General features: G+C 43.1%; 1 protein-coding gene across 1 annotated transcript in view; it reads right to left on the reverse strand.

The window, feature by feature from the left end:
• Window positions 1-11,466: 11,466 nt before the first annotated feature.
• Window positions 11,467-27,729, reverse strand: part of DCAF12 (DDB1 and CUL4 associated factor 12) — a 41,370-nt gene continuing 25,107 nt past the window's right edge. The window contains exons 5-9 of the mRNA XM_030832711.3: window positions 18,871-19,064; window positions 17,824-17,889; window positions 16,272-16,434; window positions 14,265-14,443; window positions 11,467-13,741 (exon numbers count right to left, since the gene is read on the reverse strand). Coding sequence (XP_030688571.1) covers window positions 13,583-13,741; window positions 14,265-14,443; window positions 16,272-16,434; window positions 17,824-17,889; window positions 18,871-19,064 — 761 coding nt within the window. The 3' untranslated portion in view covers window positions 11,467-13,582. The remainder of the gene's footprint in view (window positions 13,742-14,264; window positions 14,444-16,271; window positions 16,435-17,823; window positions 17,890-18,870; window positions 19,065-27,729) is intronic.

The following is a 27,729-nucleotide window of genomic DNA, read 5'->3' on the forward strand; positions in this document are numbered from 1 at the left end:
GTCCCTGCATCTCCCCGTGCTTCGGCATCTTCATCACTTTCTCTTTTTTTGTTAATAATTTTATTTCATTTATTTATTTTATTTTATTTTATTTTACTTTTTTTGTCTGCCTTGGGTCTTCATTGCTGCGTGTGGGCTTTCTCTAGTTGTGGCGAGTGGGGGCTACTCTTGTGGCTACTCTTTCATTGTGCTGCGCGGGCTTCTCATTGTGGTGGCTTCTCTTGTTGTGGAGCATGGGCTGTAGGCATGCAGGTTTCAGTAGTCGCAGCACGCGGGCTCAGGAGTTGTGGCTTATGGGCTTAGTTGCTCTGTGGCATGTGGGATCTTCCCGGACCAGGGATCAAACCCATGTCCCCTGCATTGGCAGGTGGATTTTTAACCACTGCATCACCAGGGAAGTCCTTCATCACTTTCTTAAACTGTGACAATCAACAAAACAAGCTGATTTGTAGTATTTGCTGATTTCTGTGACATGAATATTCCCACCATATTTCAAGCCACAGGCTACATCAAGCTACAACATCATCCTTGGAGGCGGCAGATTGAAGTAGTGGAGAACACAGACTTCAGTGCAGGCAAGTTCTTTACCTCTCTGGGACTGTTTCCTCATCTGTAAAATGAGAAGGTGCTACTAATGCTGTCTCCATAGGGTTGTTATGAGGATTAAAGGAGTTAATATGTGGCATCTTGTACCTTTTAACTGTTAATAGCTCTGCTGTTACTTTACTGTGTGTCCTTGGGCAAGACCCTTCCTCTCTCTGCATCTTAGTTCCTGTATTTGTAAAACATAGAGGTTTTGTTATAAATAATCTTTGAAGTCCTTCCAGCTCTAGAAATCTTAGGGCCTTCTATGACTCCAGTTACAGAGAAATCTCAGCCTCCCTCTCTGGGTTTTAAGCTCTATTCCTGAAATCACAGGTACAAGGCACCTGAGTGGTGTGAGAAACAGCCAGGTAGATTCCAAAGTGGATTCAGTCTGAAGTGGAAAGTTAAAATTGTCAGGCTTGATTTCAGCCTGGGAAAACTCCTCCTAAGCCAAAAATTTCCAGCATTTGCGACTCTTAACTGGCAGCTCCAGGTGCTGGTCAGTTTGAACTGCTTCATTTGGATGCCTGCCAGGAGCCTTTGTTTAGGAACTTTCTGATTTTCCCCTGCTAAGTAGGTACTGAAGGGAATATCTTTTTTTTCTTTTCTTTTCTTTGTTTTTTTTTTTTTTTTTAATTTTATTTACTTATTTATTTTTGGCTGTGTTGGGTCTTCGTTGCTGCACGCAGGCTTTCTCTACTTGCAGCGAGCGGGGGCTACTCTTCGTTGCGGTGCACGGGCTTCTCATTGCGGTGGCTTCTCTTGTTGCGGAGCACAGGCTCTAGGCGTGAGGGCTTCAGCAGTTGCGGCACGTGGGCTCAGTAGTTGTGGCTCACAGGCTCTAGAGTGTAGGCTCACTAGTTGTGGTGCATAGGCTTAGTTGCTTTGTGGCATGTGGGATCTTCCTGGACCAGTGCTCGAACCCCTGTCCCCTGCATTGGCAGGTGGATTCCTAACCACTGTGCCACCAGGGAAGTCCCTCTTTTCTTTGTTTTAATGGAGAGAAACAGTAATAAAAAGAAGAAAACAAATACAGAGAGAGACTAGGTTAATAGAAATAGATTAATAGAAGTAGAGAAAAAAACACCAAGAGAAAGAGATTTTTCCTACATTTTCTAACAAAAGAAGACAAATACAAACAGAGCTGAAGACAAAATAAGAGCTGATTCCTACCACAAGTCTGGAGAATTTCTCGGAAAGGATCATGTTTAAAATAAATACACATGCAGCACAGGTGGAGGTATTTCTTGCCTTTTCCTCTACCAACTCTTAAGTCTGAGGTAACTCCTGTAACCCCTACTCCCAAATGCCCAATGGAATAATTTTACATATTTTTCCATTCAGACCCATATTCTCCTGGTTAAATTCTGTAGGACCTAGACTTATCACCTTAGAACCAAAGATTCTAAACTGAAAAGTGATCTCAGAGCATACCTCCTCTCCCTGCAGTATTTTACATATGAAGAAACCAAGGCTCAGAGAGGTTGAGTAACTTGTCAAGGTCCCACAGACATGTGACAGAGCTAGGTTAGGTGGTAATTCATATATCTCAGTGGCACTTGTCCTATCTATGAGGGTCCCAGAAATAAACAGATGGATAATTGAGAGTTTAATAAAGGAAAAGCAACAAGAAATGATGCAGTATCCCAGGGCCAATGACAGTGGGAAACTTGATCACTATGGGACCTGAGGGGACAAAGGGAGGAAGCAGAGAGCGTATGAAAGGTGTCTGCAGAGACCCTGCTTTTAGGAAGGTGGGGTGTATGATGGGGAATAAACAATCTCACATCCCTCTTTTTCCCACTTTTAGCCTCCATTGGCTGAACCTAACTAGAAGCCAGAGGACAAGGAAGTCTGTTGATAAAAGAGCAAACTGAGGCACTGAACAGGGAGGGTGGAAAGCAGATCTGGAGGCTACAAGGAAGCAACCTATCACCATTCTATTCACTGAAATTTCAAACAATGCTGTTCATGCCCCATAATTTGGCCTTAAAGTGTGCAACACAGCAAGTTGTCAGGAACATAAGATACAACAGGAGTCAAGAAAGCTCCAAGTTAGGACACTGAGCTGTCATATAGTGCTGGAAGCAGAAGACTAGCTGGGTGGATGGAAGTTTCCAGGGGCTGCTCTGCTCCTCAGCCCAGTGCCGAACCCACACAGACTTGGCGGAGAGCCTTTCAACAGCCCTGCCCTCAAGGAATCCAAGTCTAGTCTGCAAAGGGTGAGGCCTGACCGTAGATGACTCCTCCTGGAGACCTGCATGATGCTGATGGGCAGGGAAGACTTCTCCACCAGGGCGACTTCCTGGAGAATCAAAAGTGATGCCAACTAGGGCCTCCCTGGTGGCACAGTGGTTGAGAGTCCGCCTGCCGATGCAGGGGACATGGGTTCGTGCCCCCGTCCGGGAAGATCCCACATGCCGCGGAGCGGCTGGGCCTGTGAGCCATGGCCGCTGAGCCTGCGCGTCTGGAGCCTGTGCTCCGCAACGGGAGAGGCCAGAGCAGTGAGAGGCCTGTGTACCGCAAAAAAAAAAAAAAAAAAAGTTAAAAAAAAAAAAAGTGTTGCCAACTATAGGAGAGAGGGGCTGGCGTCTCTGTCCTGGGACATGTGAGGAGATAGTTTGGTGGAAGCTCAGGGAGACCTAGGGAAACTTCTCCTTCCTCAGAATAAAGTTACTTCTGCAGGCATCTCCTGATTTCACAGTTCCTTTTGGCTGTATCCTGTCTCCTCCCCTCCCACTCTTATACCTCTCTTCCCTGAAGCCAAAGGAGTCTGAGGTGGAGTTAATAAGATTCTCAAAAGCAAGTTAAGCCAGTTCCTGCAGGCCTGAACATGTTCTGTTGAGGAGTAGCCCCTGCAGAAAACTACTGTCCCCAACTGTAGCCACAGTCAGCTACAAATAGTGCAGAAAGAGGGGTAAGAGCTCAGAGAAAACACAAATCGGCACCTGACTCCAAACATAGATGAACCCAAACTGGACCTGTAGATGCTGGGGCCTTGCCTGCAGGGCAGAGCTAATGCTCATCGTGCCCTAACCCTGGTCAGCAGTGGCTACTTCTAAAAACATCTCTTTCCTTGAGGCCTTGCTCCAATTCTACCAGCTCAGCTTCTAGCAGAGTTCTAAGAGAAGCTGCATTCCAACAATGACTCAAGAAGCCCAGCTTTCAGCTTCTCTCTCTAGGGTTGTTCAGGTCCCCTGTGTCCTAGGGAAAAGCCACACATGGCTCCCTTTGGCAGGAGCAGCCTGGGTAAGCCTCTCACCTCTCTGTGGTTAAAAGGGGAGGATGCAACCAGGAAGTGTAAAGGGGCCCCTAGTTCTAGCTTGGGTAAAGGCCTGGCTGGACGCTTGAAGGCTTGGATCCTTTTGTCCAAGATAACTCCAGCTAGTTCCCATGCTCCTGGCTGTCCCATAGTCACAATTATTTGGACTGAGTTTAAGTGAGGGAGGTTGGCCATCTTCCAGGGACTGTGAAATCTACGAATGCTTCACAGTTGTGCCCTATTTCAAAGCACCTTCACATCCCTTATCGCAGAAGTTCACAATCAGCCCAGAGAGACTCAAACAGCCTACAGTCAAACAGCTGGTTAATGATTAGAGACAGGATACAACTAGGAACATCAACCTCAGATCCAGTGCTCTTTCTCCAAGCTGGCTCCTACCTAATTCCTCCAACCAATGCTCAGTTTATTGAATTTGGAGATGCCCTGGCAACATCCTGTTGTTCCTTGAACAGCAAGGTCTATCTGGCTTTAAACAACACACACACACACATACATACTTTTGAGAAATTGTGTGCATATATTTTTGTAAGTCAAATCTGTACATAAATGCATAGGGGAGCTTGGTTCAAGGATTGTCACTCTGAAAAGTTCATTATAGAAAACAAAACAAAAAGACCTCCTTAAAGACTTACATTACACTACAGCCCTGCCTACCTCTCCTCCCTCCCTTCTTAAAAAAATGTTTTTTGCATATCTTTGATCACACTCCATATGGAGTTTGTTTATACAGGGGTGGTGCCTCCAGAGGTTGGGAAGTAAGTTCTGGCTCCCCCTACTGGGCTCATGATGAATTCATTGGCCCAAAGGAATTTTCTCAGTCTCCCCAGAAGATTCTGGGGCTCTGGGGACGATCATGTTCCTGCCTGTGCTTGGAAAGACCCCAAAAAACAGGGCTCCCTGAGGAAGGGTGTGATCATAGAAGACTTTCTAAAAGAGGTCCTGAACTACACCTTGAAAGATTTTGACAGGAGGAGTTGGTGGTGAGAAATCTTGAGAAAGGGAAGTGCTGTGTGAATTAAGAGGATTGGATGAGCTGGCTGGCCTAAGCAGGATGTTTGTACCCCAGGAAAGGGAAGTGAGGAATTTTCGTTCTAGAATTTTTGAGCAAAGGAGCAATCAATATTCTCTCTCCTCCTTTATTACTAACTTCTTATTCACAACCAGCACATGTTGAAGAAAAACTGGGAGGGTGTATTTTAAGTGACACTACTAGAAAATACAGATAAGCAAAGGAATAAAAAAAATATCATTGAGGGACTTCCCTGGCGGTGCAGTGTGGTTAGGAATCCGCCTGCCAATGCAGGGGACATGGGTTTGAGCCCTGGTCCGGGAAGATCCCACATGCCGTGGTGCAACTAAGCCTGTGCACCACAACTACTGAGCCTGTGCTCTAGAGCCTGTGAATCACAACTACTGAGCCTGTGTGCCACAACTACTGAAGCCCATGTGCCTAGAGCTCATGCTCCTCAACAAGAGAAGCCACCGCAATGAGAAGCCTGCGCACCACAACCAAGAGTAACCCCTGCTCGCCACAACTAGAGAAAGCCCACACGCAGCAACGAAGACCCAACGCAGCCAAAAATAAATAAATTCATTAATTTAAAAAAATCATTGAAACTCTGCTGCCAAGAGACCCACTACTGACATTCTAGTGATAACATTTTAGATTTTTCCTGTACCTAAATGTAGATATGTATGAATTTTACAAGAGATCCTGCATTAGAAGCTGGCTTATAACTTTGTTAATCAATAATATATTCTATGTTATAATCATCCTATGTCACTACATATATATTTACTTGTTATATACCACTTTTAAAACTTTTATTATAAAAAAATTCTAACATTACATAATTAGAAATACTAGCATCATAAGCCCCCATATACCCATCTTGCAGCTTCAACAATTATAAAATTACCTCTTTAAAATAATCTAGGGACTTCTCCGGTGGCACAGTGCTTAAGAATCCACCTGCCAAGGCAGGGGACATGGGTTCAATCCCTGGTCCGTGAAGATCCCACATGCCGCGGAGCAACTAAGCCCGTGCGCCACAACTACTGAGCCCGCGCTCTAGAGCCTGTGAGCCACAATACTGAGCTTGTGGGCCTACAGCCTGCGCTCCACAAGAGAATGCAATGAGAAGCCTGCCCACCGCAACTAGAGAAAGCCCGTGCACAGCAATGAAGACCCAATGCAGCCAAAAAAATAAAAATAATCTAACCCTCTGGATTATTTATTTATTAGTATTTTTTTGGCCACACTGCGTGGCATGTGGGATCTTAGTTCCCCAGCCAGGGATTGAACCCGTGCTCTTTGCAGTGGAAGTGCAGATTCTTAAGCATTGGACTGCCAGGGAAGTCCCCCTCTGGATTATTTTAAAACATAACCTTGACATCATGTAATTTCAGCTGTAAATAAAATATCTCTAAGAGATAAGATTTAAAAAAACATAATCAGTAAAACAAACAAACAAACATAATCAAGGTATCATTGTTATACCTTGAAAAAGTAACAGTAATTCTTTGCTATTATCTAATACCCAGTCAGTGTTAAGTTTTCCCTGATTACCTTTTTTTTTTTAATAGTATTTTTTTTTTTCTTGGCCGCATCGTGTGGCTTGTGGGGTTGACCAGGGATTGAACCCGGGCCGGCAGTGAAAGCGCCGAGTCCTAACCACTGCACCGCCAGGAATTCCCTCCCTGATTATATTTTTCAGTTACATTGTTTTGAATTAGGATGTAAACACCCTCTACACATTACATTTGTTTTCTACGCCTGTCTCAAGTCTCCCTTAATATACAATAGTTCTCTTTTTTTTGTGCTAGTTGTTTATTGAAAAAAGTAGATCATTTTCCTTACGTTCAGCATTTGGTTGTTTGCATCCCTGCTCTACCATTAATATGTTCTTCCATCCACTGTATTTTCTGAGAACTGATAGATCTAAAAGCTTACTCATATCAAGTTTGATTTCCTGGCAAGAATACTTCTTAGGCAATGCTGTTAACTTCCTATTGTGACCCATCAGGAGGAACATAGTATGTAGTGGTCTCTCTCTGTAATAAGATTGAGCAGAGAATATTTAAAATTTTTATTTAACCACTTCCTTATTAATAGACTTAGGATACTTCCAGTCTTTTGTTTTGTTTTTTTTTTGCTAATTAACGCTACGGCAACCATTCTTATACATCTGTCTTTGCATGCTTGCCTAGAATATTTCCTAAAATTCCCAGAAGTCTGGGTCAATGGATATAATCAATAACTTTTTTTTTTTTTTTTTTGAGGTACGCGGGCCTCTCACTGCTGCGGCCTCTCCCGCTGCGGAGCACAGGCTCCGGACGCACAGGCTCAGAGGCCATGGCTCACGGGCCCAGCCGCTCCGCGGCATGTGGGATCTTCCCGGACCGGGGCACGAACCCACGTCCCCGGCATCGGCAGGTGGACTCTCAACCACTGCGCCACTAGGGAAGCCCAATCAATAACTTTTCAGTGCAGTAAATACCAGTTTGATAGGCTAAGCCTTCCTAATAAAGACCACAGTAAATAAAATAAACCAGTAGCCCAGGAACAATAAAGTCAATGCTGACTTTTTCTGCTGACTTGGGCATCCTTCTCATTCTGGCGAGCAGGTCCAGGTCTGCACAGGCAGGCACAGGGCAGATCCTATTGTAAAGCTAGTTTAGGTATGTTAGGCCTTAGCTAGATCTTCTATTTTCTCCTGGTATCAAGGGGGACTGCAGAGAGCTGTCCATGTTATTGGCTAATAAATTCAGGATGGGAAAGCATCCTGAGACTCTGCTGTCTACACTGTGAAAAGATGACCTAGGGTAAAAGTTAAAAATGTTGAGGCAGTTTGACACAGTTAGGAAAAAGCAACCAGAGGTAGGCAGTTTGGGGGATTACTGCCTCGGTCCTGGAAGGAACAGGTTTGTCAGACAGAAGCAATTAAATTATGGTTCTGAGCTTTAATTTTTGCGTTTACAAGTCTTAGCACTACTATATAAGTACATTTCCTCTTTGTATCATCATAAAAGAAAAAAGTTTTTCTTAAATCTCAAATGTGATTTCATAAAAATTGGTATCTGAAAATTCCTTAGACTACTCCTGTATTAATTTGCTAGGGCTGCTGAAACAAATTACCACAAACTTGGTGGTTTTAAAACAACAGAAATTCATTCTCTCACAGTTTTGGAGGCCAGAAATCCAAAATCAAGGTGTCAACAGGGCCACAATCCTTCGCAAGGCTCTAAGGGAGACTCTTTCCTTGACTCTTCCAGCTTCTGGTGGCTCCTGGCATTCTTTGGCTTATAAATGCATCACTCCAATCTCCTCCTGTCTTCAGGTCATCTTCTCTGTGTGTCCCTGTACATCCTTTTCTGTCTCATAAGGACACTCTCATTGGAGTTAGGCCCTAGCCTAACACAGTATGAGCCCATCTTAATCCTTCCCCTAATTACATCTGCAAAGACCTTATTTCCAATTAAAGTCACACTGAGGTTCTTCTGGTAGACTTGAATTTTGCGGCGACACTATTCAACCTACAATTCCCAATGTTTTACTGGAAACCGTTAGGAAAATAAGATTCATTTAACAAACCTGCTATATTTACCTGCTTTGAGGACAAACTGCTTGAGGATCACTGCTTATTCTTCTTAGCCTTCCCTGCACCACTAGAATAGTTGTTGTGGATCCAGGAAATCTAACGTCTAATTTGAACTCCTGTCCTCATCGTAAAAGATTAAAAAGAAAAATGATGTCCAGAGGGGAAAAGACTTGTTTAAAGTCATGCTCATGAGCAGCAGCAGTAGATCTATAACTGAGCCCACATCCTCCCCTTTCAGTCCACACTTTCCTTGCGCAATTGGCATTTGGGGGTGGCATGAATTTACCTCCTCCAGGGAAGAGCAATAGTATCTTTTTTTGGGGGGGGGCGTGCCGTGCGGCATGCTGGTTCCCCAACCAGGGATCCAGGGATTGAACCCCTGGGCTCCCTGCACTGGGAGTGCAGAGTCTTAACCACTGGACTGCCAGGAAAGTCTCTCTCTTTTTTTTTTAGTATCTTTAATTAGGTAATATAACATCCCCCTTCCTCAAGAAAAAAGAAAGGGCTAATGGTGGGAACTTAAGCATGGTGATTGGCACAATAATTCTAGGGGGTAGAGAGCTGCAGTGGTGGTAGTTAAGGATGTTTCTGGGGCAAGCAACACATTACACGGCCCAAATGTACACTCCTCAGGCCAACGTACCCAGCACAGTGTTCTATGCATCAACAAATGGCCTTGACCCTGGAGACAAAAGAAGCTGCATTATTTTTTCCAGTCCTCTGTCCAGGCTGTCACCAGCTAAGAAAAATGTAGCTACGAGTAAGGGAAGTTTATTTTCTTTAAGATGGGAGTTGATCATTTGTTTTCTTCCTGTTCTTAGCACTAGGGATGTTAATTACAGCCCTGAATACTGCTTAACAAGAAACGCAGGAAACATGTGACTCTGAGCTCAGTTAATGAGTATTATTATCTTTTAAAAATTCTGATTTCGGCAATTACACACTAATCAAGTGTTCACATATGAGGCTCAACCCAGGGGGAGTTTAAGAGGACAGCTCATACCTGTCTTGGAGAGCTGAATCATGAGTTTACAGTCCCATCTTGAGTTCAGTTCACACCTCTGTCTTTAGTGGTAGTTTAGAAATAAATTTCTCACATTTGTTTCTCTAGATTATTCTTTGGAGGAGCTGAAATGAGGGCAGGAGAATCAAGCTAACAAACCCGAACTTTCTTTTGTCTTCATCAGTAATTCCAGAATTAGAAGCCCACGTTTCTACCTTCCCAAAGCTTCCAGCCATTTCAGCACAATAGCATGAAATGAGATGTGGCTAAAAGCAAGAAACATTGAGTGTTCCTCTTCTCCCCTTTCCTCTCCACATTGTTGTCTCCCAGACACCAGCCAACTGAAAAGGAAGGAAAAAAACACTTGGGTCATAGGATCTTACAAGATTGACCCCCACCCCAATCCTAAGCCATGGGTCTTGACACCCTGCTTACTTTTCCTGGGTACCTGCTCTAGGAAATGTATGGGATCAGAGGGCCCTGGACTGGCAATCTTTAGCTTTATTAGGAACACTAATAAATTTAATAGAAAATTAATAAGTAAAAAAAATAAATTTATTTATTTTGACTGCATTGGGTCTTCGTTGCTGCATGCGGGCTTTCTCTAGTCGTGGTGAGCGGGGGCTACTCTTCCTTGTGGTGCGCAGGCTTCTCGTTGTGGTAACTTCTCTTGCTGCGGAGCACGGGCTCTAGGCACGTGGGCTTCAGTAGTTGTGGCACGTGGGCTCTAGAGCGCAGGCTCAGTAGTTATGGCACACGGGCTTAGTGGCTCCACGGCATGTGGGATCTTCCCAGACCATGGATCGAATCTGTGTCCCCTGCATTGGCAGGCAGATTCCTAACCACTGCAGGACCAGGGAAGCCCTAGTTAATTAATTTAATGGACCAGATTAATACTAATCAACTTCGGAAGTGGCAGGCATGAGGGAACCTGGGGCATAAATGAGGTTCCAAAGACTTCTGCAAAAGGACCTAAAGGATGATGGGAGGAGCCAGCAGCCCATCTGGAATGAGGCATGCGCCTGAGAACAAGGAAGTTCTTTCATGGCCTGGGAGTAAGGACTGCTGGCAGGAAAGGGAGGGACCACATGAAGTCCACAAAGCCCTTCTGTGATACACACTTTGCTGCAAAGAAAGTGAGAGCAGGGCCAAGATTCCACAGAGGCCAGAGGTCCAGGCTAGGCCCTTCCCACATCCTGTGTTGCCTTTCTCTGAGCATGTTTCAGGCACATGAGTCCCATGGTAACCCCAAACCTCAGGTTGTGAGAAGCATGTCTGTTTTCATCTGCATTTCCCCAAAATAATTTGACCATGGAGCATTTTGCAAACACCAATTACTGTTCCATGGATTGGGGATTCTGAAAATCTCATTTTGGGAAAGGCCAATTCCAGTCCTTTTCCAAATGTTAACTCTTCTCCTCTAGGAAGCCCTCTCACTTGCTTCAACTCATTCACCTCCCCCTTCCTGTTTTGCAGCCTTTGATCATATAGGTAGGTGCCTGTATGAGTCATGTTCTGAATCAGTCTCTAAGGGCAGCTGTATTCAGCTTGCCTGGCTCTGTGGCCCAGCCCTGATGGGTCTCCCAGAGATGACTGAGGAGAGTGGTAGGGTTCAGCAGTCTGCCCTTCTCTCAGCTACAGCCCCAAACAGCTTCCGGGAAGAGCATCACTCACTATGGACACTGTATCCTCTCTTAGAGCTAGGATCTATGGTTCCAACTGCAAAAAAATGATACTGTTCCCAGGGCACTATCACAGTCATTCTCAGGGCCCCTCCACTGAAGCAGACGGGGCCTATCACCAACCCTCGTTTATGTTAGAGGAGCTGCTCACGTTGCTCACATCCACAGTGATTCAGAGCAAGGACTAGCACGCTCCCTCATCTTCAGTCTGTTTTTCTCTCCAAGTACCGCACGACTTCCCCCGGGCATACCCACTCTCAACTGGACTCCAGAGCAACTGATCTTGGGCCAGGGCTGGGGACAAGGAGCAAAAGCAGGTCTTAGTGTTTGCGTGTTTGCCCTTGACCTGCCTTTACCCTTGAGGGAACTCCTGTGTTCTTCTGCTCCAAGCAATCCAACCACCCCAAGCTGACCTTCCAACCAGTCATTTGGGGCCTTTTTCCTGCTGTCTCTTGGCTATACATACTCAAACTTTGCATTGGAATAAGATTTATTTATTTTTTTTACTTGGCAAAAAGTCAAGTGCTACATTTTTAAAAACAAAATCTCAAACAATCAAATGCATTACCCATCACAGAAGAGGGTCTGGCAACAGTACAAAACATCCTACTTAAGATTTTTTTTTTTTATACAAGTAGGTTTAAAATGAGTTCTGTGAGAACTAAGAAATCTACAGCTTGTAGTTTAATAATAGAAAAAAATTAAGACAATTAAAAGATCTGTAGCATCCAGCATTTTGCTTAATTCCCTGTTTTATAGCACCTATTTCTCTAGGTTAGAAGATGAGAATTCTAGATCCTGTGGTGTATGCCTTGTACCACAGCAAGATAGGGTGGACCTGCTGTCTCCCCTCCCCACCAGCCCCCATCACCAAGGAGAAGACACTCTTTTTTTTCAATCTCCCCACTTACTCCCAGAGCAGAGGGGGATAACTGGGAAAGCAACTTAGAAATCAGAGTGCAGGAATATGACTTCCTTTCCCCAGAATGGGCTGCTGACAGAAGCAGAGTATGTGTTTAGAATGGTGGAGGAGTTTGTGGGTGGGAACAGCTATTATCTGCAACATGATGCATAAAAAGCAAGGAGTAACTGGACATCACGGTCAGTTGCCTGCAAGTTTAAAAACCTCAGACTAAACAGACAGTTCGAGGGAGGAACAAATTACTAATCACATAGATGCTTTACATGCACACCACTGTTGGCTGTAGGCCACCTCATCGCCATCCCAGGGCTGAGCCAACAGAGTGGCTCCACTGTACTAAGAAAAACAAACATTACACACAGGAAGCACTCACTACACACAGATAAATCCCCTGTTCACCCCCACCCTCCAGAACTGAACCCAATTTAGAAAACAAAAGCAAAATCCACTGGGGAGATTAGAAGAAGGGCAAAGAAGTTTCTCCCCAAAGCCAAGGGGACCGAGTATGTGCATTTTAGCAGACTTGAGGCCCCCAGCTCCAGGCCCCTGAGAAACCAGATCAGGTCTTATTTGAGAGGAGGGAGAGGGAGGTTTGGATGTAGATTCTTTTTACGAAGTCCTACCAAGGCTTCTGTAGCCTCCAGAGCTGCATCTTGGATGGAGACCCTGATGTTTTGGGGGGAGTGGCCATTGATTTAACCAGATGGGAAACTGAAGTGGAAGTGACACATACACAGAAATGTTCTCACCTGGGGGACACACAGATGGGAAGGCAGGTGGGAGATGGATTACTTTGGAGTCCTGGCATGAGTCCCCAGGAAGCTTTCAACCTAACTCAAAGGGTTTCCTACTGGTGATTTGTTTTCCTTTCTATTTTTACTTCCTATAATCAGTGTTGTTAGACTTTACAAAACAAGATAAAAACTAGTCCCAAAGCTGGACTCTGTGAATATAGTTGTTTCTTTTATAAATATTTTAATTACAGTAATCCTCACTCCAGATAATTTCAGTGACAAACGGTACTCGCAGGCACACAAGTTCTCACTCACACACACACACACACACACACACACACACACAGCCCCCAAACTTTCACAGAAAGTCTGACAGCAACCATATAATTATAAAGGAGCCCCACCTCTCAAGAGTGAAGTAAGGGTGAGAATGACTATGTCAACCTAAAGAAGCCAGAGGGGAGACTGTGTGTCACTTAAAAAAAATATATAAACAGGAATTAACAATGTCTGATTGAGAAGCCAGAAAGAAAAAAAATAGTAAAGTAAAATTCTGCTTACCAAAAGGGAAAAAAGGAAAAAAAAAAGAGAAAACCCTTTAGATTTCTGTACAGAGGTTCTTCCTGTCAAGTGCCTAAACCATAGGCAAACTCTGGCATTCCCACTAAAATATGAGGGACTCACACCACTGGAAAAAAATCAAAATAAGAAATGGAAACTGAGGATGGAAGTTAGTGAATTTCTGTGCATTCTGGGAGAGACTTAGTTGCCGTTAACTCCAGAGCCCAGCGTAGTTTCCATGGAGTCCTGAAGGGAGGGGTCCTCCTGCCACGAAGAGCTTCGTTCCAGACGAGTCGTAGCAGTGTGTGTAGACAGCGTTGGGGAAGGAATCAGTGTCCGAAAAGTAACTCCTCCAGGTTTCGTCATGATTCTGTGGGAAATAAGAGACTCTGAGCACTCGCCGTGGGGCAGAAAAGGGAAAGAAGGGACAAGAATGCTTTCTGGGCTCCTTAAGAGGAGAGGGTCCTATATCTATACAGGAGACTGGTGCTCAGGGGAGCTGGAGCCCCATTTTTCCAAATGAACATTAGGGAGGAGACAAGCAGGCTGAAGAATTGCTACACAAACCGAAGGTCTTCTCAGGACTGCTGGAACCAAATGCTTTCACAATTCACTGGCAGCCTCAGTGGGAGGTTCCTCTCCTTCCAGCTCTATTATCACCTGGGGGTTATTCTGGGCCAACCGGTGTGTCTTACTGGGCCTGTTTTCCCACAGACATGCAGACACAAAAACAAAACCAAGGGAAAGTGCCTTTCTCTGCTCCAAGGAGTGTCTCTTACTAGTGAAAAACTATGTGGTAGGTGGTGTGTCAGTGGGGGTGGGAGTGGGTGGGTAGAGTGAATACAACTTTTCTGTCACTGTCCAGTAACCATGTGAGGCATGGGCTTACTCACCAGCCAGCCTCTGCCAGTCGTTAGTTTCAGATTCTCCCCTGCTAGTCTGGGCTTGGACCCATAACAAGCTGAGAGCCTCTCTTCCAGGAACCTCTGAGCTCGGATGTCATAGAATAGCAGGGAGCCCTGCCCTGTGCCCACAGTGATGATGTGCTCATAGAAGCTCACTGACCGGATACCTGAGAGAGAGAAAAGTAAAGGGCAATCAGGTCTGCTAGCCGGAACTTCTCTGACACTGAGTTCACATGGCACCCCTAAATACCACAGCGCCTTTCCCAAGGCAGACCTAGCTCATGCACAAGCCAGAGAACCCCGATGCCACACTGCCCATCCACACACTAACAGGAACCTTCCCATAAGCCTCAGAAGTACCAAATGCCTGATGATGCCCAAGATGCTTTGGGCCCAAGACTGTAAGTATGCCCTGAACCTGCTTGCCTCCCCTCGACTCACTCTGAAGCCACCTTTCATAACTCTAAGTTCTCCTCCATTATATGTTTCCAACCCGTACTAAAACTGAGGGTAATCTGCATATTTACAAATCATGACATTAACAAGGACTTTCTTGTGTTTGACCTAAAACCACTACCATGGCACTGCAAGAGGTCTTTATCTGGTATTAAGTGTGTTATGAGAGTGGCAAACAGCCTAGAACTGAAGCACTCAAAGGTGCACTGTCTCTCACTGTGAATTTAAGACAAGTCACCTGATCACTTTGGGTCACAGGGAAAATACATCTGCTGCATCTGTGGATCAGATAAGTGCATGGGATGTGAAGATGTCTCTAAGTACAAAAGAGGTGCTCACTAATATCTGTGAAATCAGTATTTCCTTATTAGGTTTGCAAGCTACTCCTGTAACAGTAACCAAAATCTCTTAAAACTTCATTGCAGACATCATTCCGGCCAAGACTATTTATTCTTTCCCTTACTACTTTCCTTACACACAGTATTCTCTCTGTTCTGAAATGTATTTCAAGAATAACTGAAAACAAATCTAAAACAATGGCCAAAACTGCAGCATCTACACAAAAATAAATACTACTTGAAAGAGAAGATACTGTGCCTTTTAGGACTCCCAGGATAACGTAGCCACATTTTTGCATGAGAAGGGGGACAATGTCAGATGAAGAAGGAAACACATTTTGTTAAGTTGGACAACCTGGATTCTGGTCCCTGGCTGTTCCCCCACCAACCTGTGTGGTGTTTGGCAAGTTATTTAACCAATCTGGGTCTCAGTCTCCTCATCTATAAAATAGGGTGTAAACTGCTTCCCACAGGGTCCTTGGTAAGATGAAATGAGATGTCAGACAAAGGTATTCTGAAATCTTAAAGTACAGTACAAATGTAAGTCTCTTTTTATTCCTCAATGAAGAATGAGGGTGCTCTCAGAGAGAATATGCTATTAAAGATTGGGAGGCGGGGAGGCCTGAAGCCTAATTCACCCAGTGGGTAAGAACTAAACTGAAAATTTTCTTCAGCTTTATTGAGGTATAATTGACATAGAATACACTGCACATATTCAAGGTATACAATTTGAAGTTTTAATATATGTATATATCCATGACACCACCACCACAATCAAAATAACATATTTATCACCTCCAAAAGTTTCCTCATGCCCCTCTGTAAAATCCTCCTCACCCCACCACATCATCCCTTAGCATAAAAGAATTTTATAGTTCAGGTAGGGTCCCAGCAAAAAACTACCACAAGGAGTAGGGCTCTGTGGAAGAACAAAACCACCAATACGCTGACTACTGGTTTCCATCAAAGGCTTCTGTGGCCACACGTTTGTGTGCGGTGTGCGAAGCTTTGCTGCCATATGGAGGTATTCAATCTCCCCTCTGTGTCACCAAACACCTCCACCAGGTTCCATAAAGATCACTATATTTGCTCCACCAGGTTCCATAAAGATCACTATATTTGTTTGGATCAATATTGAAACAAGGTCAAAACCCATTCACAACGCAGCTGTAAGCCTGAGGGGCACATGGGGGCCTCTTACCACTGCCTCGCTCCCTGGAGCAGACAGACTTGACGTTGTATGATGGTTGCCGTGGATCCAAGAAGGAGACATGAGCTTGGGAGCCCACTGCATACACTGACCACTCACTACCATAGGCCAGGCACACATTCTCACGGCAATATGGCAATTTGGTGGAGAGGAGCTGAAAACAGAGAGAGAAGAGATGCACCTATGGCATTACCGGAAAGCACACGGCAGGGCATTGTTCTTAGATGCCCACCTCTGTGGGCTTTCCTCATATACCAGACAAACAAAGTCACAGACAAAAAGACATGTACCAATTAAGGAAATAACATCCTGCTCCACCCCTACGTATGTAAGAGAAAGAAAGAATGATGATACTAAACAAGATCTAGGTACTGAAGAGGACCAGTTAGGGAAAAAGGTCAAGCTCGAATTAAATAATCAGAAGCAGAGAGAAAGGCCAAAAGCCACAGGCTGTTTCCAGGGATAACCCCAGGGCACTAAAGCCAAGGTCCCACTCTGTTCTCTCTGCTGGGAAGAGCCACTACCCTTCTCACTGGTCTTCAGGTAAAGGGGCTGATTTCTGGCTACCCTCAGCCTAACTCCCCAACTGTATGGGAGTTGTACACTATAGAAAGCACACTCGTGGGACTGCTCAACCCCAGGTAACCCCAATCAGCCTTAACCCTGGATCCTTGTCATTTAGCCAATCCTCAGTGGCTACTGCACGTAAGGGACCAAGCAAGGTCAGTGGAGCTCAAAGGCTGCTGTGACACGAAGGAAATCAATAATTCCTGGAGCTCTGCTTCCTCTTGAAAAAGAGTCTATCATAGAAGTTATAAGCAGCAAAGGCCTCTGGAATAAGAAGAGGACAAACGATCCACGGGTAGGTTTAACTTTAGGTAAAAGGTGCTTGCAAATACTGTAAATTAAATTCATACCTTACATGATTATTTTAGAGATGATTAATCTTAGTTTAATTGATCTTCGGTTGCCAATGGCTCCTAACATTTAGGTTTTTCCTGCCCTCACAATATTGCAAATAGTCAATAATCCATAAGCAAATACTTAAATGCACTGTGGATTGGAAGACTGCTAGTTAAAGGAGTCTCTCAGCAAGTCTTTGCAATGTGAAAGAATCACCCCCTCCTTTTTTTTTTTTTTTTCCCAGTTCTGGACATTAGTTTAATCAGTCATTTTCACCTTCTCTGAAGAGCAAAAAAATTTACTCAGTTTGCCAGTAACCCTGTCATGAAATTGCTGTAAGTTGTTCTATATTAATTATTTCACAGGAAATAGACAGATCTCTTATTGTTGGGTAATGGAAATGCGTAGATTATCCTGTACATGTTACTCCGATCAACTGATAACATAGTTTCTGCTGGGTTCCCTCTGACTTCTTTAAAAGACTTTTAAGAGGGGCAGGCCAGACTCAGAATTTCATGCACTATGCAATCGCATGCCCAGATCCTTGGAGAATTCGTGCCTTAGACAAGAATGAAAAAGTTTAGGGAGGATTAAAGTATTTTAACTATAAGGTGAAACTACTAAGTCATGTTCATCATACCTTAGACAGTGTATTTTCAGCCTTCCAGAGATGAAAGTAGCCATCCAGAGATACTGCTCCCAATTCCTGCAAAAGCAATGAAAAACAGGTTATACTCACAGCAACTAATATATAACAGTAAGCAGGGGAAGACCCTGCAGGTTGGGGTCCTCCCATTACTCACTCCTATCCTATGATGGTGCCAGGGATTATCAGCCCATCATCTTACCCTAGAAAATGCAGCTGTACAACATATTAAAGCAAGGCTGCTTCTTGACAGAACCCAAGAAGCAAGTCCTGGTTTGAACATAGACACCCATGGTTAAAAAAGCCCATACTATACAATCATACACATGACATCCTGTTTGATAGTTAGAGCAGAGCATGCACATGAAAGACAGTTTTGTAAGTCTCAGTGTGAGAGCTTCTATAAGTAGAGGGTCTAAGCTGGGAGAGATAAGTCTACCCCTAACCCATAAATATGGATGAGAGATAGGAGGCGGCTAAGGGAACTACCCCTCAAATTGTGGCCCAATTCAAATTTTGGGAAAAGAGCCTTTCTTCTCTTCTGGCTCTGGGTCTCCATACTAACACTCTACTTAATAGCCCAGCAGTTTCAGATCTGACTCCAATGATTAAGTTAAGACTTGATGGCAGTGTTGAGAAGAGGCAGTAAAGAATGAAAAGAAACTGAATACAAGAGAGAAGAAAGTGATTGCATGTAGGAAAATCACACCCAAAATAGAGCACCGGCACGATCACGTGCAAATGAAGACAGTCAAATCAGAGTGACCCTGGGGAAACTCTGAGAGGCTAACAGATATGAACCATCCAGAGAATACTCAATGCAAGGGGTGGCTTTCATAATTTCAGTTATAATCTTTCTCAGAGAGAGATTATAACTAAGCATCCCTCAGCCTTCAAGAGATGCTCTGTGGGCTCAGAACTGAGTTATGTAGTAAGGTCTGACTTGGGGAAGGAGAAGGAGGACAGTGCACCTCCCAAGACATAAGCCAAGAATCTGAAGCAAGAGGAACAGGCTTCAGGGAACCTTTGGCAAGCTCATACCTTGTTCTTGTTGTTGAAGGCCAGAGCTCGGACCTTGCAGTTGTCAGGGTTTGTGTCCTCCTTGGGGATGTCCTTTAAGGCCTTGTGAGTGATGTGAGCATACACAGGGACCTGTGACACATTGTGCCTTGCGTCACTTTTGGTTAACACATCATCTGTCACCTCCCAGAGTCCCATAGAACCATCGCGTGAGCCTGTAGGGCAAGGAAACCACAGATGTCAGACATATCCAACTTTCCATGAGACAGTCCCACAGAAGCCAAATGGGATTTCTTAGTCTAGCTCTTTGTGCACCATGCTCATATGTGTTGAAGCCTGGCCAGGTGGCCCACACCAAAACAGAAAGCAGTATGTATTTTAATAGCTACACCAAGAGGATGATTCAACTGAGGTGTAGGAGTTAAAATATAACCTTTAAGTGTAACGTAGTTGGTGGGACTTTTGCAAAGAGAGAATACATTTGATAAAGCTCAGTAATTTTCCAAGCCAAATGCTTAGGTCACTTGGGCATGCATGCATAGGTGATTTCTACTAGGCAATAGGGTTTGGGAACTTCCACTCTAGATCAGTGATGCTTAATATTTTCTGAGTCATGTACCCCTCTTAGGAATGTTAAAGACCCCTTTCTCTAGAAAAATACACAAAAAACCTACCTTGCACACTCAGTTTCAGGGAGCTTCATGGGCCTCTTGAAGAAACCATAATCCCTGAATTAAGAATGACTGTTCTGGGCTTCCCTGGTGGTGCAGTGGTTAAGAATCTGCCTGTCAATGCAGGGGACACAGGTTCGAGCCCTGGTCCAGGAAGATCCCACATGCCGCGGAGCAACTAAGCCCATGCGCCACAACTACTGAGCCTGCGCTCTAGAGCCCGCGAGCCACAACAATGGAGCCTGCCTGCTGCAACTACTGAAGCCCGTGCGCCTAGAGCCCGTGCTCCTCAACAAGAGAAGCCACCGCAGTGAGAAGCCCGCGCACCGCGACGAAGACTCAACACAGCCAAAAATAAATAAAATAAAATAAATTAAAACAAAATGCCTTAAGAATGACTGTTCTACATTAAGATGAATGCTTAAAAACATAAACAGTTTTCCTTAGGGAACATAATGAAGCACTTAAAAACAAGTCTATGGTATAGTCATAAAACAGTATATCAAGAACCAATAAAAAGAGCTTCCCTGGTGGCGCAGGAGTTAAGAATCCGCCTGCCAATGCAGAGGACAGGGGTTTCAGCACTGGTCTGGGAAGATCCCACATGCCGCGGAGCAACTAAGCCCGTGCGCCACAACTACTGAGCCTGCGCTCTAGAGCCTGTGAGCCTCAACTACTGAAGCCCGCAAGCCTAGAGCCCATGCTCCGCAACAAGAGAAGCCACTGCAATGAGAAGCCCACGCACCACAATGAAGAGTAGCCCCCGCTCCCACAACTAGAGAAAGCCCACACCCAGCAACAAAGACCCCACTCAACCAAAAATAAATAAAAAAATAAAATAAAATAACCAATAAAAAAAATGCTTTCAAATTCCTTTCCAGTAGCATTATCTGCCAACACTCCTTTGAGACCAGAAGGTGCCCTTCTCACACTGCAAATCTCCTGAATAGTTCACAGTAAAAATTGTCTAACATGGGATAAATATCATCCAATTTGTTTGTATCATAAGGTTTGTGGACAAAGGTTCAAAGTAGAGGGCTCATCATGTGTGAAATCTAGAAAAGGCCAGAGAGTGAAGGGCACATCTAGAGAACTACGTACGGTTTATAATACAAATTAAAAAAATAAAACTATACAAGTTTTATTATGAAAAATTTCAAGCATATTGAAATGTTGAAAGAATTTTACAATGAATTGTATACTTACACCTATAGTCTACTATCAACATTTTCTTATATTCGGCATATCATATATCTATACATATATCCATCCCTCTATATGATCCCATTTTAACCTACTGATAATCCCATTTTAACAACTCAAATACGTACTGAAAAAAGACTAGCAGGATTGATTTCAAATTGTTAACAGTGACTATCTCTGGGCACAAACTGTGTGGGTAATTCTTTCCTTTTTTGTTTATTTGAATTAAAAAAAATTCTTACAATAAACATGTATTACTTTTACAGTAAAGAAAAAATTATTTTAAGAACTAATCTGGCAGCAACATGAAGATTAGATTGGAGGAGACAAGACTAGAGGCAGAGAGAAAATACGGAAGGACATTGGGGTAATTCAAAAGATAGACGATGAACACTCAAGTAGACAAGATAGAAAAGAAATTGATGGATATAAGAGATATTTTAGAAAACAGAATCAACATGGCTTGGTAATCTAAGGATACTGAAGAGTCTTAGTTCTCTGGCTGTGCACCTAGGTGGAAGGTAGGAGAATTTACGAATATATGTCAATGGCAGGGGGAGGTAAGGTCCTGGAAGGGAGATGATGAGTTTGAATACACTGAATTTGAGGGGAATGTTCAGGAATTGATGCTCATCATCAAGTCTGAACAGTAACACTGGTTAACAAGTATTGAGCATTTTCAATACGGCAGCCACTAAGCACTACCTCATCTGATCTTCCCAATGACCCTGTGAAGTATATATAATCATTATCCATGTTACAGATGAGGAAATCCAAGTCTCAAAAGCCTTAAATAACTTGCCCTCTGTGCTAATAAGTGGTAAGACCAGGATTCAAATTCAGATCTTTATTATCAGAGCCAATACTTTTTTTTTTAAATGCAGCAAAAACTACTGTTAATGGTACATCAAACACTTTTTTATAAATAATAAAACCTTGTTTATTTCCAATTTAACAAGACATCTACATTGACTTAAAACTATTTGGACTTTCTTGCTGATGTGACCTCTCAGCGTATGAAATTCCTGATTTGGAGGTGAACAAAGCAGAACTGAAAATTCAAAAGAAACTTTTTTTTTTTGGCCGTACCATGCAGCTTGCGGGATCTTAGTTCCCTGACCAGGGATTGAACCCAGGCCCCCTACAGTGGAAGCATGGAGTCCTAACCACTGGACCGCCAGGGAACTCCCCAAGAGAAACACTGTCCCCTGCCCTCCTGCACAGTTGAACGTTAGAACTATTTCCAACTGAGCTGCTTACTGCAAAATTTTGAGGCAGTTTCTCAATCTTTGTATAGTATAACACTCCTCCAAATTGGGCTCCTCGTTAATTGTCTCTGCACATATTAGTTTTAAAATGTATACTGGGGACTTCCCTGGTGAGCCAGTGGTTAAGAATCTGCCTTCCAATGCAGGGGACGCAGGTTCGATCCCTGATCGGGGAACTAAGATCCTACATACCGCAGGGCAACTAAACCCGGGCGCTCTAGAGCTCTTGAACCACTAGAGAGCCCACGTGCTGTAACTGCTGAGAGGCCCTCCCGCCAGCGAATGATCCCGTGTGCCTCAACTAAGATCCAACACAGCCAATAAATAAATATTAAAAAAAAAAAAAAGACAGCACAGATCAGTAGCTAACACTTCCTGGGCTTCTTTCACTGTGGTTGTTCTGCCTTTGAACAAATGGGAAGGTTGAGCTGGGAGGATTTTTAAAAAATAAATAAATAAAATGTATACTGTGTTTTTACTGTCTTCCATAATTGTCAACAGTATGTCACACAGCAACTCCATCACTAAGGTAGGGAAGTGTACTAACTTACTTTGATGATTAGGAAACTGAAACACAGCTTCTTTCAACATTTAACAATTTGGAGAACAGAGCATTTGAAGATTAGTACTTTTACAAAGCTATATTTCCTCAATTTAGATGGCAAAATTATATATTAGGAACATCGATGGAAGGATTTTTGTTGTGTATGTTGATTTATAGTGGTTCTACAGTTTATAAGGAAGGTGTATTCTATATTATCATAATTAAAGTCTCAGTAGAAGATGAGAATTATCACGAACATTTAGATTTTAATTTTTCATTAAACTATAATTCACTTACAATATAATATTAGTTTCAGGTGTACAGCACAGTGATGCATTATTTTTATACTCTATTTAAGGTTATTATAAAATAATGACCATATTTCCCTGTGCCACACAATATATCATTGTTGCTTATTTTATTTTTTAGAAATTTATTTATTTTATTTTTGGCTGCGTTGGGTCTTCATTGCTGCACGCGGGCTTTCTCCAGTTGCGGCGAGCGGGGACTACTCTTCGTTGCAGCGCGCAGGCTTCTCATTGCGGTGGCTTCTCTTGTTGCAGAGCATAGGCTCTAGGTGCACAGGCTTCAGTAGTTGTGGCTCACAGGTTCTAGAGCACACGCTCAGTAGTTGTGGCACATGGGCTTAGTTGCTCCGCGGCATGTGGGATCTTCCCGGACTAGGGCTTGAACCTGTGTCCCCTGCATTGGCAAGCGGATGCTTAACCACTGTGCCACCAGGGAAGCCCTGTTGCTTATTTTATACATAGTACTTTGTATCTCTTAATTCTATACTTCTATCTTGCCCCCTCCTTCTCCCCCCTGGTAACCACTAGTTTGTTCTCTTTATCTGTGAATTTGTTTCTGTTTTGTTATATACGTTCATTTAATTTATTTGTTTGATTCCACATATAAGTAGTAAACTGTTTGTTTTTCTCTGACTTATTTCACTAAGCATAATACCCTCTAGGTTCATCCACGTTGTTGCAAATGGCAGAATTTCATTCCTTTTTAATGGCTGAGTAATAGTCCATTGTGTATATATACCACATCTTTTTAAAAAACTTTTATTTCATATTGGAGTATAATTGACTAACAATAGTATGTCAGTTTCAGGTGTACAGCAAAGTGATTCAGTTATACATATACATGTGTCTATTCTCTTTCAAATTCTTTTCCCATTTAGGTTATTACAGAATGTTGAGCAGAGTTCCCTGTGCTATACAGTAGGTCCTTGTTGGTTATCTATTTTATTTTTCTATTTTATTTTTTTATGGCCATGCCACGTGGCTTGTGGGATCTTAGTTCCCTGACCAGGGATTGAACCTGCACCCTCTGCAGTGAAACCACAGAGTCCTAACAGCTGGACCACCAGGGAATTCCCTGGTTATCTATTTTAAACATAGCAGTGTGTACATGTCAATCCCAAACTCCCAATCTATCCCTCCCCGCCGGTAACCGTAAGTTCATTCTCTAAGTTTGTGAGTCTGTTTCTGTTTTGTAAGTAAGTTCATTTGTATGAACTTTTGTTGTTGTTTTTTTTTTATATTCCACATGTAAGCAATATCATATGATATTTGTCTTTCTCTGTCTGACTTACTTCACTTAGGATGATAATCTCCAGGTCCATCCATGTTGCTGCAAATGGCATTATTTCATTCTTTTTAATGGCTGAGTAATATTCCATTGTATATATGTACCACATCTTCTTTATCCATTCATCTGTTGATAAGACACATAGGTTGCTTCCATATCTTGACTATTACATATGATGCTACTAAGAATACTGGAATGCGTGTATTTTTTCGAATTAGGGTTTTCATTTTCTTTAAATATATACCTAGCTGTAGAATTGCTGGATCATATAGTAGTCCTATTTTTAGGGTTTTTTTTCAATTTTTTTAAATTGAAAAAATATTTATTTATTTGGCTGCGTTGGGTCTTAGTTGCGGCACATGGGGTCTTCGGTGCGGCATATGGGACCTTTCGTTGTGGCACACAGGCCTCTCTAGTTGTGGCACATGGGCTCAGTAGTTGTGGCACGCAGGCTCTCTAGTTGTGGTGCATGGGCTCTAGAGTGAGGGCTCAGTAGTTGTGGCATGCAGGCTTAGCTGCCCTGAAGCATGTGGGATCTTAGTTCCCTGACCAGGGATCGAACCCATGTCCCCTGCATTGGAAGGCAGATTCTTAACGAAGGCAGATTCTTAACCACCGGACCACCAGGGAAGTCCCTATTTTTAGTTTTTTGAGGAACATTTATACTTTTTTTCATAATGGCCACACCAATTTACATTCCTACCAGCAGTGTACTAGGGTTTCCTTTCCTCCACATCCTCACCAACATTTGAAGACTTTTTGATGACAGCCATTCTGACAGGTGTGAAGTGATTATTATCTCACTGTGGTTTTGATTTGCATTTCTCTGATGATTAGCAATTTTGAGCATTTCCTCATGTGCCTGTTGGCCACTGTGTATCTTCTTTGGAAAAATGTCTATCCAGGTTTTCTGCCCAATTTTTAATTGGGTTGTTTATTTTTTTATATTGAGTTGTATGAGCTGTTTATATATTTTGGATAATCCTTATTGGTCATATCATTTGCAAACATTTTCTCCCATTCCATAGGTTGTCTTTCTGTTCTGCTGATGGTTTCCTTTGCTATGCAAAAGCTTTTAAGTTTAATTAGGTCCCATTTGCTTAATTTTGCTCGTTTCTTTTGCTTTAGGAGAGAGAGATGAAAAATATTGCTACAATTTATGTCAAAGAGTGTTCTGCCTATGTTTTCTTCTAGGAGTTTTATGGTTTCCAGTCTTCCATTTAGGTCCTTAAACCATTTTGTTAGTCTTCCATATTGGTGTGAGAAAATGTTCTAATTTCACTCTTTTACATGTAGCTGTCCAGTTTTTCCAGCACCACTCTTCACTGGAGACTGTTTTTTCTCCATAATATATTCTTTGTCATAGATTTATTGACCAGAAGTGTGTGGGTTTACTTCTGGGCTCTCTGTTCTGTCCCATGGATCTATATATCTCTTTTTGTTCCAGTACCATGCTGGGTTTTTTAAAAAAATAATTAATTAATTACTTTATGGCTGCGTTGGGTCTTTGTTGCCGCACACAGGCTTTCTCTAGTTGCAGCGAGCAGAGGCTGCTCTTCGCTGCGGTACATGGGCACCTCACTGCGGTGGCTTCTCTTGTTGCCGAGCACGGGCTCTTGGCACGTGGGCTCTAGGGTGCAGGCTTGGCAGTTGTGGTGCATGGGCCTAGTTGCTCCGCAGCATGTGAGATCTTCCCGGACCAGGGCTCGAACCCGTGTCCCTTGCATTGGCAGGTGGATTCTTAACCACTATGCCACCAGGGAAGTCTTACCATGCTGTTTTGATGACCAAAGCTTTGTCGTTTAGTCTGAAGTCAGGGAGCATGCTATCTCTAGCTTTGTTCTTTTTTTCCTCAAGATTGCTCTGGCAATTTGGGGTCTTTTGTGATTCCATATAGATTTTAGGATTGTTTGTTCTACTTCTATGAAAAACGTCATGGGTATTTTGATAAGGATGGCATTAAATCTGTAGATTGTTTAGGGAAATAGAGACATTTTAACAATATTAATTCCTCCAATCCAAGAACATGGGATATCTTTCCATTCCTTTGTATCATCTTCAATTTCCTTCATAAATGTTTTACAGTTTTCAGAATATTGGTCTTTCACTCAGAGCCAATATTCTTTTTTCTTTTTAAATTGAAATATAGCTGATTTACAATATTATATTAGTTTCAGGTGTACAGCAAAGTGACTCAGTATTTTTGCAGATTACATTCCATTATAGGTTATTACAAGATACTGGGTATAATTCCCTGTGCAGCAGTCCCCAACTGCTGGGACTAGGGACCGGTTTCATGGAAAAAAGTTTTTCCATGGACCGGAGGGTGGGTGGGTGGGGGAGTGGAGATGGTTCAGGCAGTAATGCAAGCATTGGGGAGCGATGGGGAACGGCAGATGAAGCTTTGCTCGCTCATCCGCAGCTCACCTCCTGCTGTGTGGCCCAGTTCCTAACAGGCCATGGACCGGTAGCGGTCCGCGGTCTGGGGGTTGCGGACCCCTGCTATACAGTATATCCTTGTTGCTAATCTATTTTACATACAGTAGTTTATATTGGTTAATCCCATAATCCTAATTTGTCCGTCCCCCCTCCCTCTCCCCTTTGGTAACCACAGCTTTGTATTCTATATCTGTGAGTCTGTTCCTGTTTTAGAGCCAATATTCTTAAAACCTGCTATACTGTTCACAAAATGTAGACTTGGAAGCTATCAGCCTGAAAACATAGAATACTCACAGCCTATATGAAAAAAGAGAAGGGAAGCTCCCAGAATAAGCCACGTCCTGGCTCCTAACAATCACACTTAGTGCAAGTTACTGTCATACAGATAGTCCCTATAGAGGTGACATGATTCAGCCTTTGCCTTCAAGGAGCTCTCATTTCTTGGGGAGACAAATGACAGGGAATCCAAAAGCTTCTGAACCACTACTGAATAATTCTGAACTGTGACTATGCTTGTCCATTAGATTTATTTTCCCTCCTGGCTGCTTTCTATTGCCTTGCAAAGAATCCAAAGAAGAAACATTTACGTTCCCTTAGCTTTGTGCGTAGCAGTTCTAAGCATGGGCTTGGAACTCAGAGCTGGATTCAGATCCTGAGTCCATCTCTCACCATCTGTGTAGCCTTTGGCAAATTATAACTTCTCAGAATCTACATTTTCTCATTTGTGAAATAAGGCTCATAATGCAAAACTTCTAGGACTGTTCTGAGGATTCTATGAGATAACACACATGAAGTACTTAATTTAGCAACTCTTACAATTTTTTTTTAAATTTGGGAATCTGGAATGGGGGATTATATTTTTACATATACGTACCCAGCAAAACTGGTTGGCACTCTGAGCCTACTTTCTAGGCTGCTGTGGGTATTCAGAAAGCATTTGAGTATCTCTAGGTTATCTTCTCTACACTCATTTCCATGTATTTTTTCTGACTGTTCTACCACTGGGAGAGAAATTCCCCTAATCCTGTATAGCTTTATCAACACTATATAGTTGTACAGAAAGTAACAGTTGCTCCTAATACTTTGCAGAGCACACCAACTTTTCCAAAAGCACTTTCACAACTATTGTCTCAGTGAAGCCCCACAAAAATGTTGAGGC

The sequence above is a fragment of the Globicephala melas genome, chromosome 6 (assembly GCF_963455315.2).
Source record: "Globicephala melas chromosome 6, mGloMel1.2, whole genome shotgun sequence".
In the NCBI taxonomy this organism is placed as follows: Eukaryota; Metazoa; Chordata; class Mammalia; order Artiodactyla; family Delphinidae; genus Globicephala; species Globicephala melas.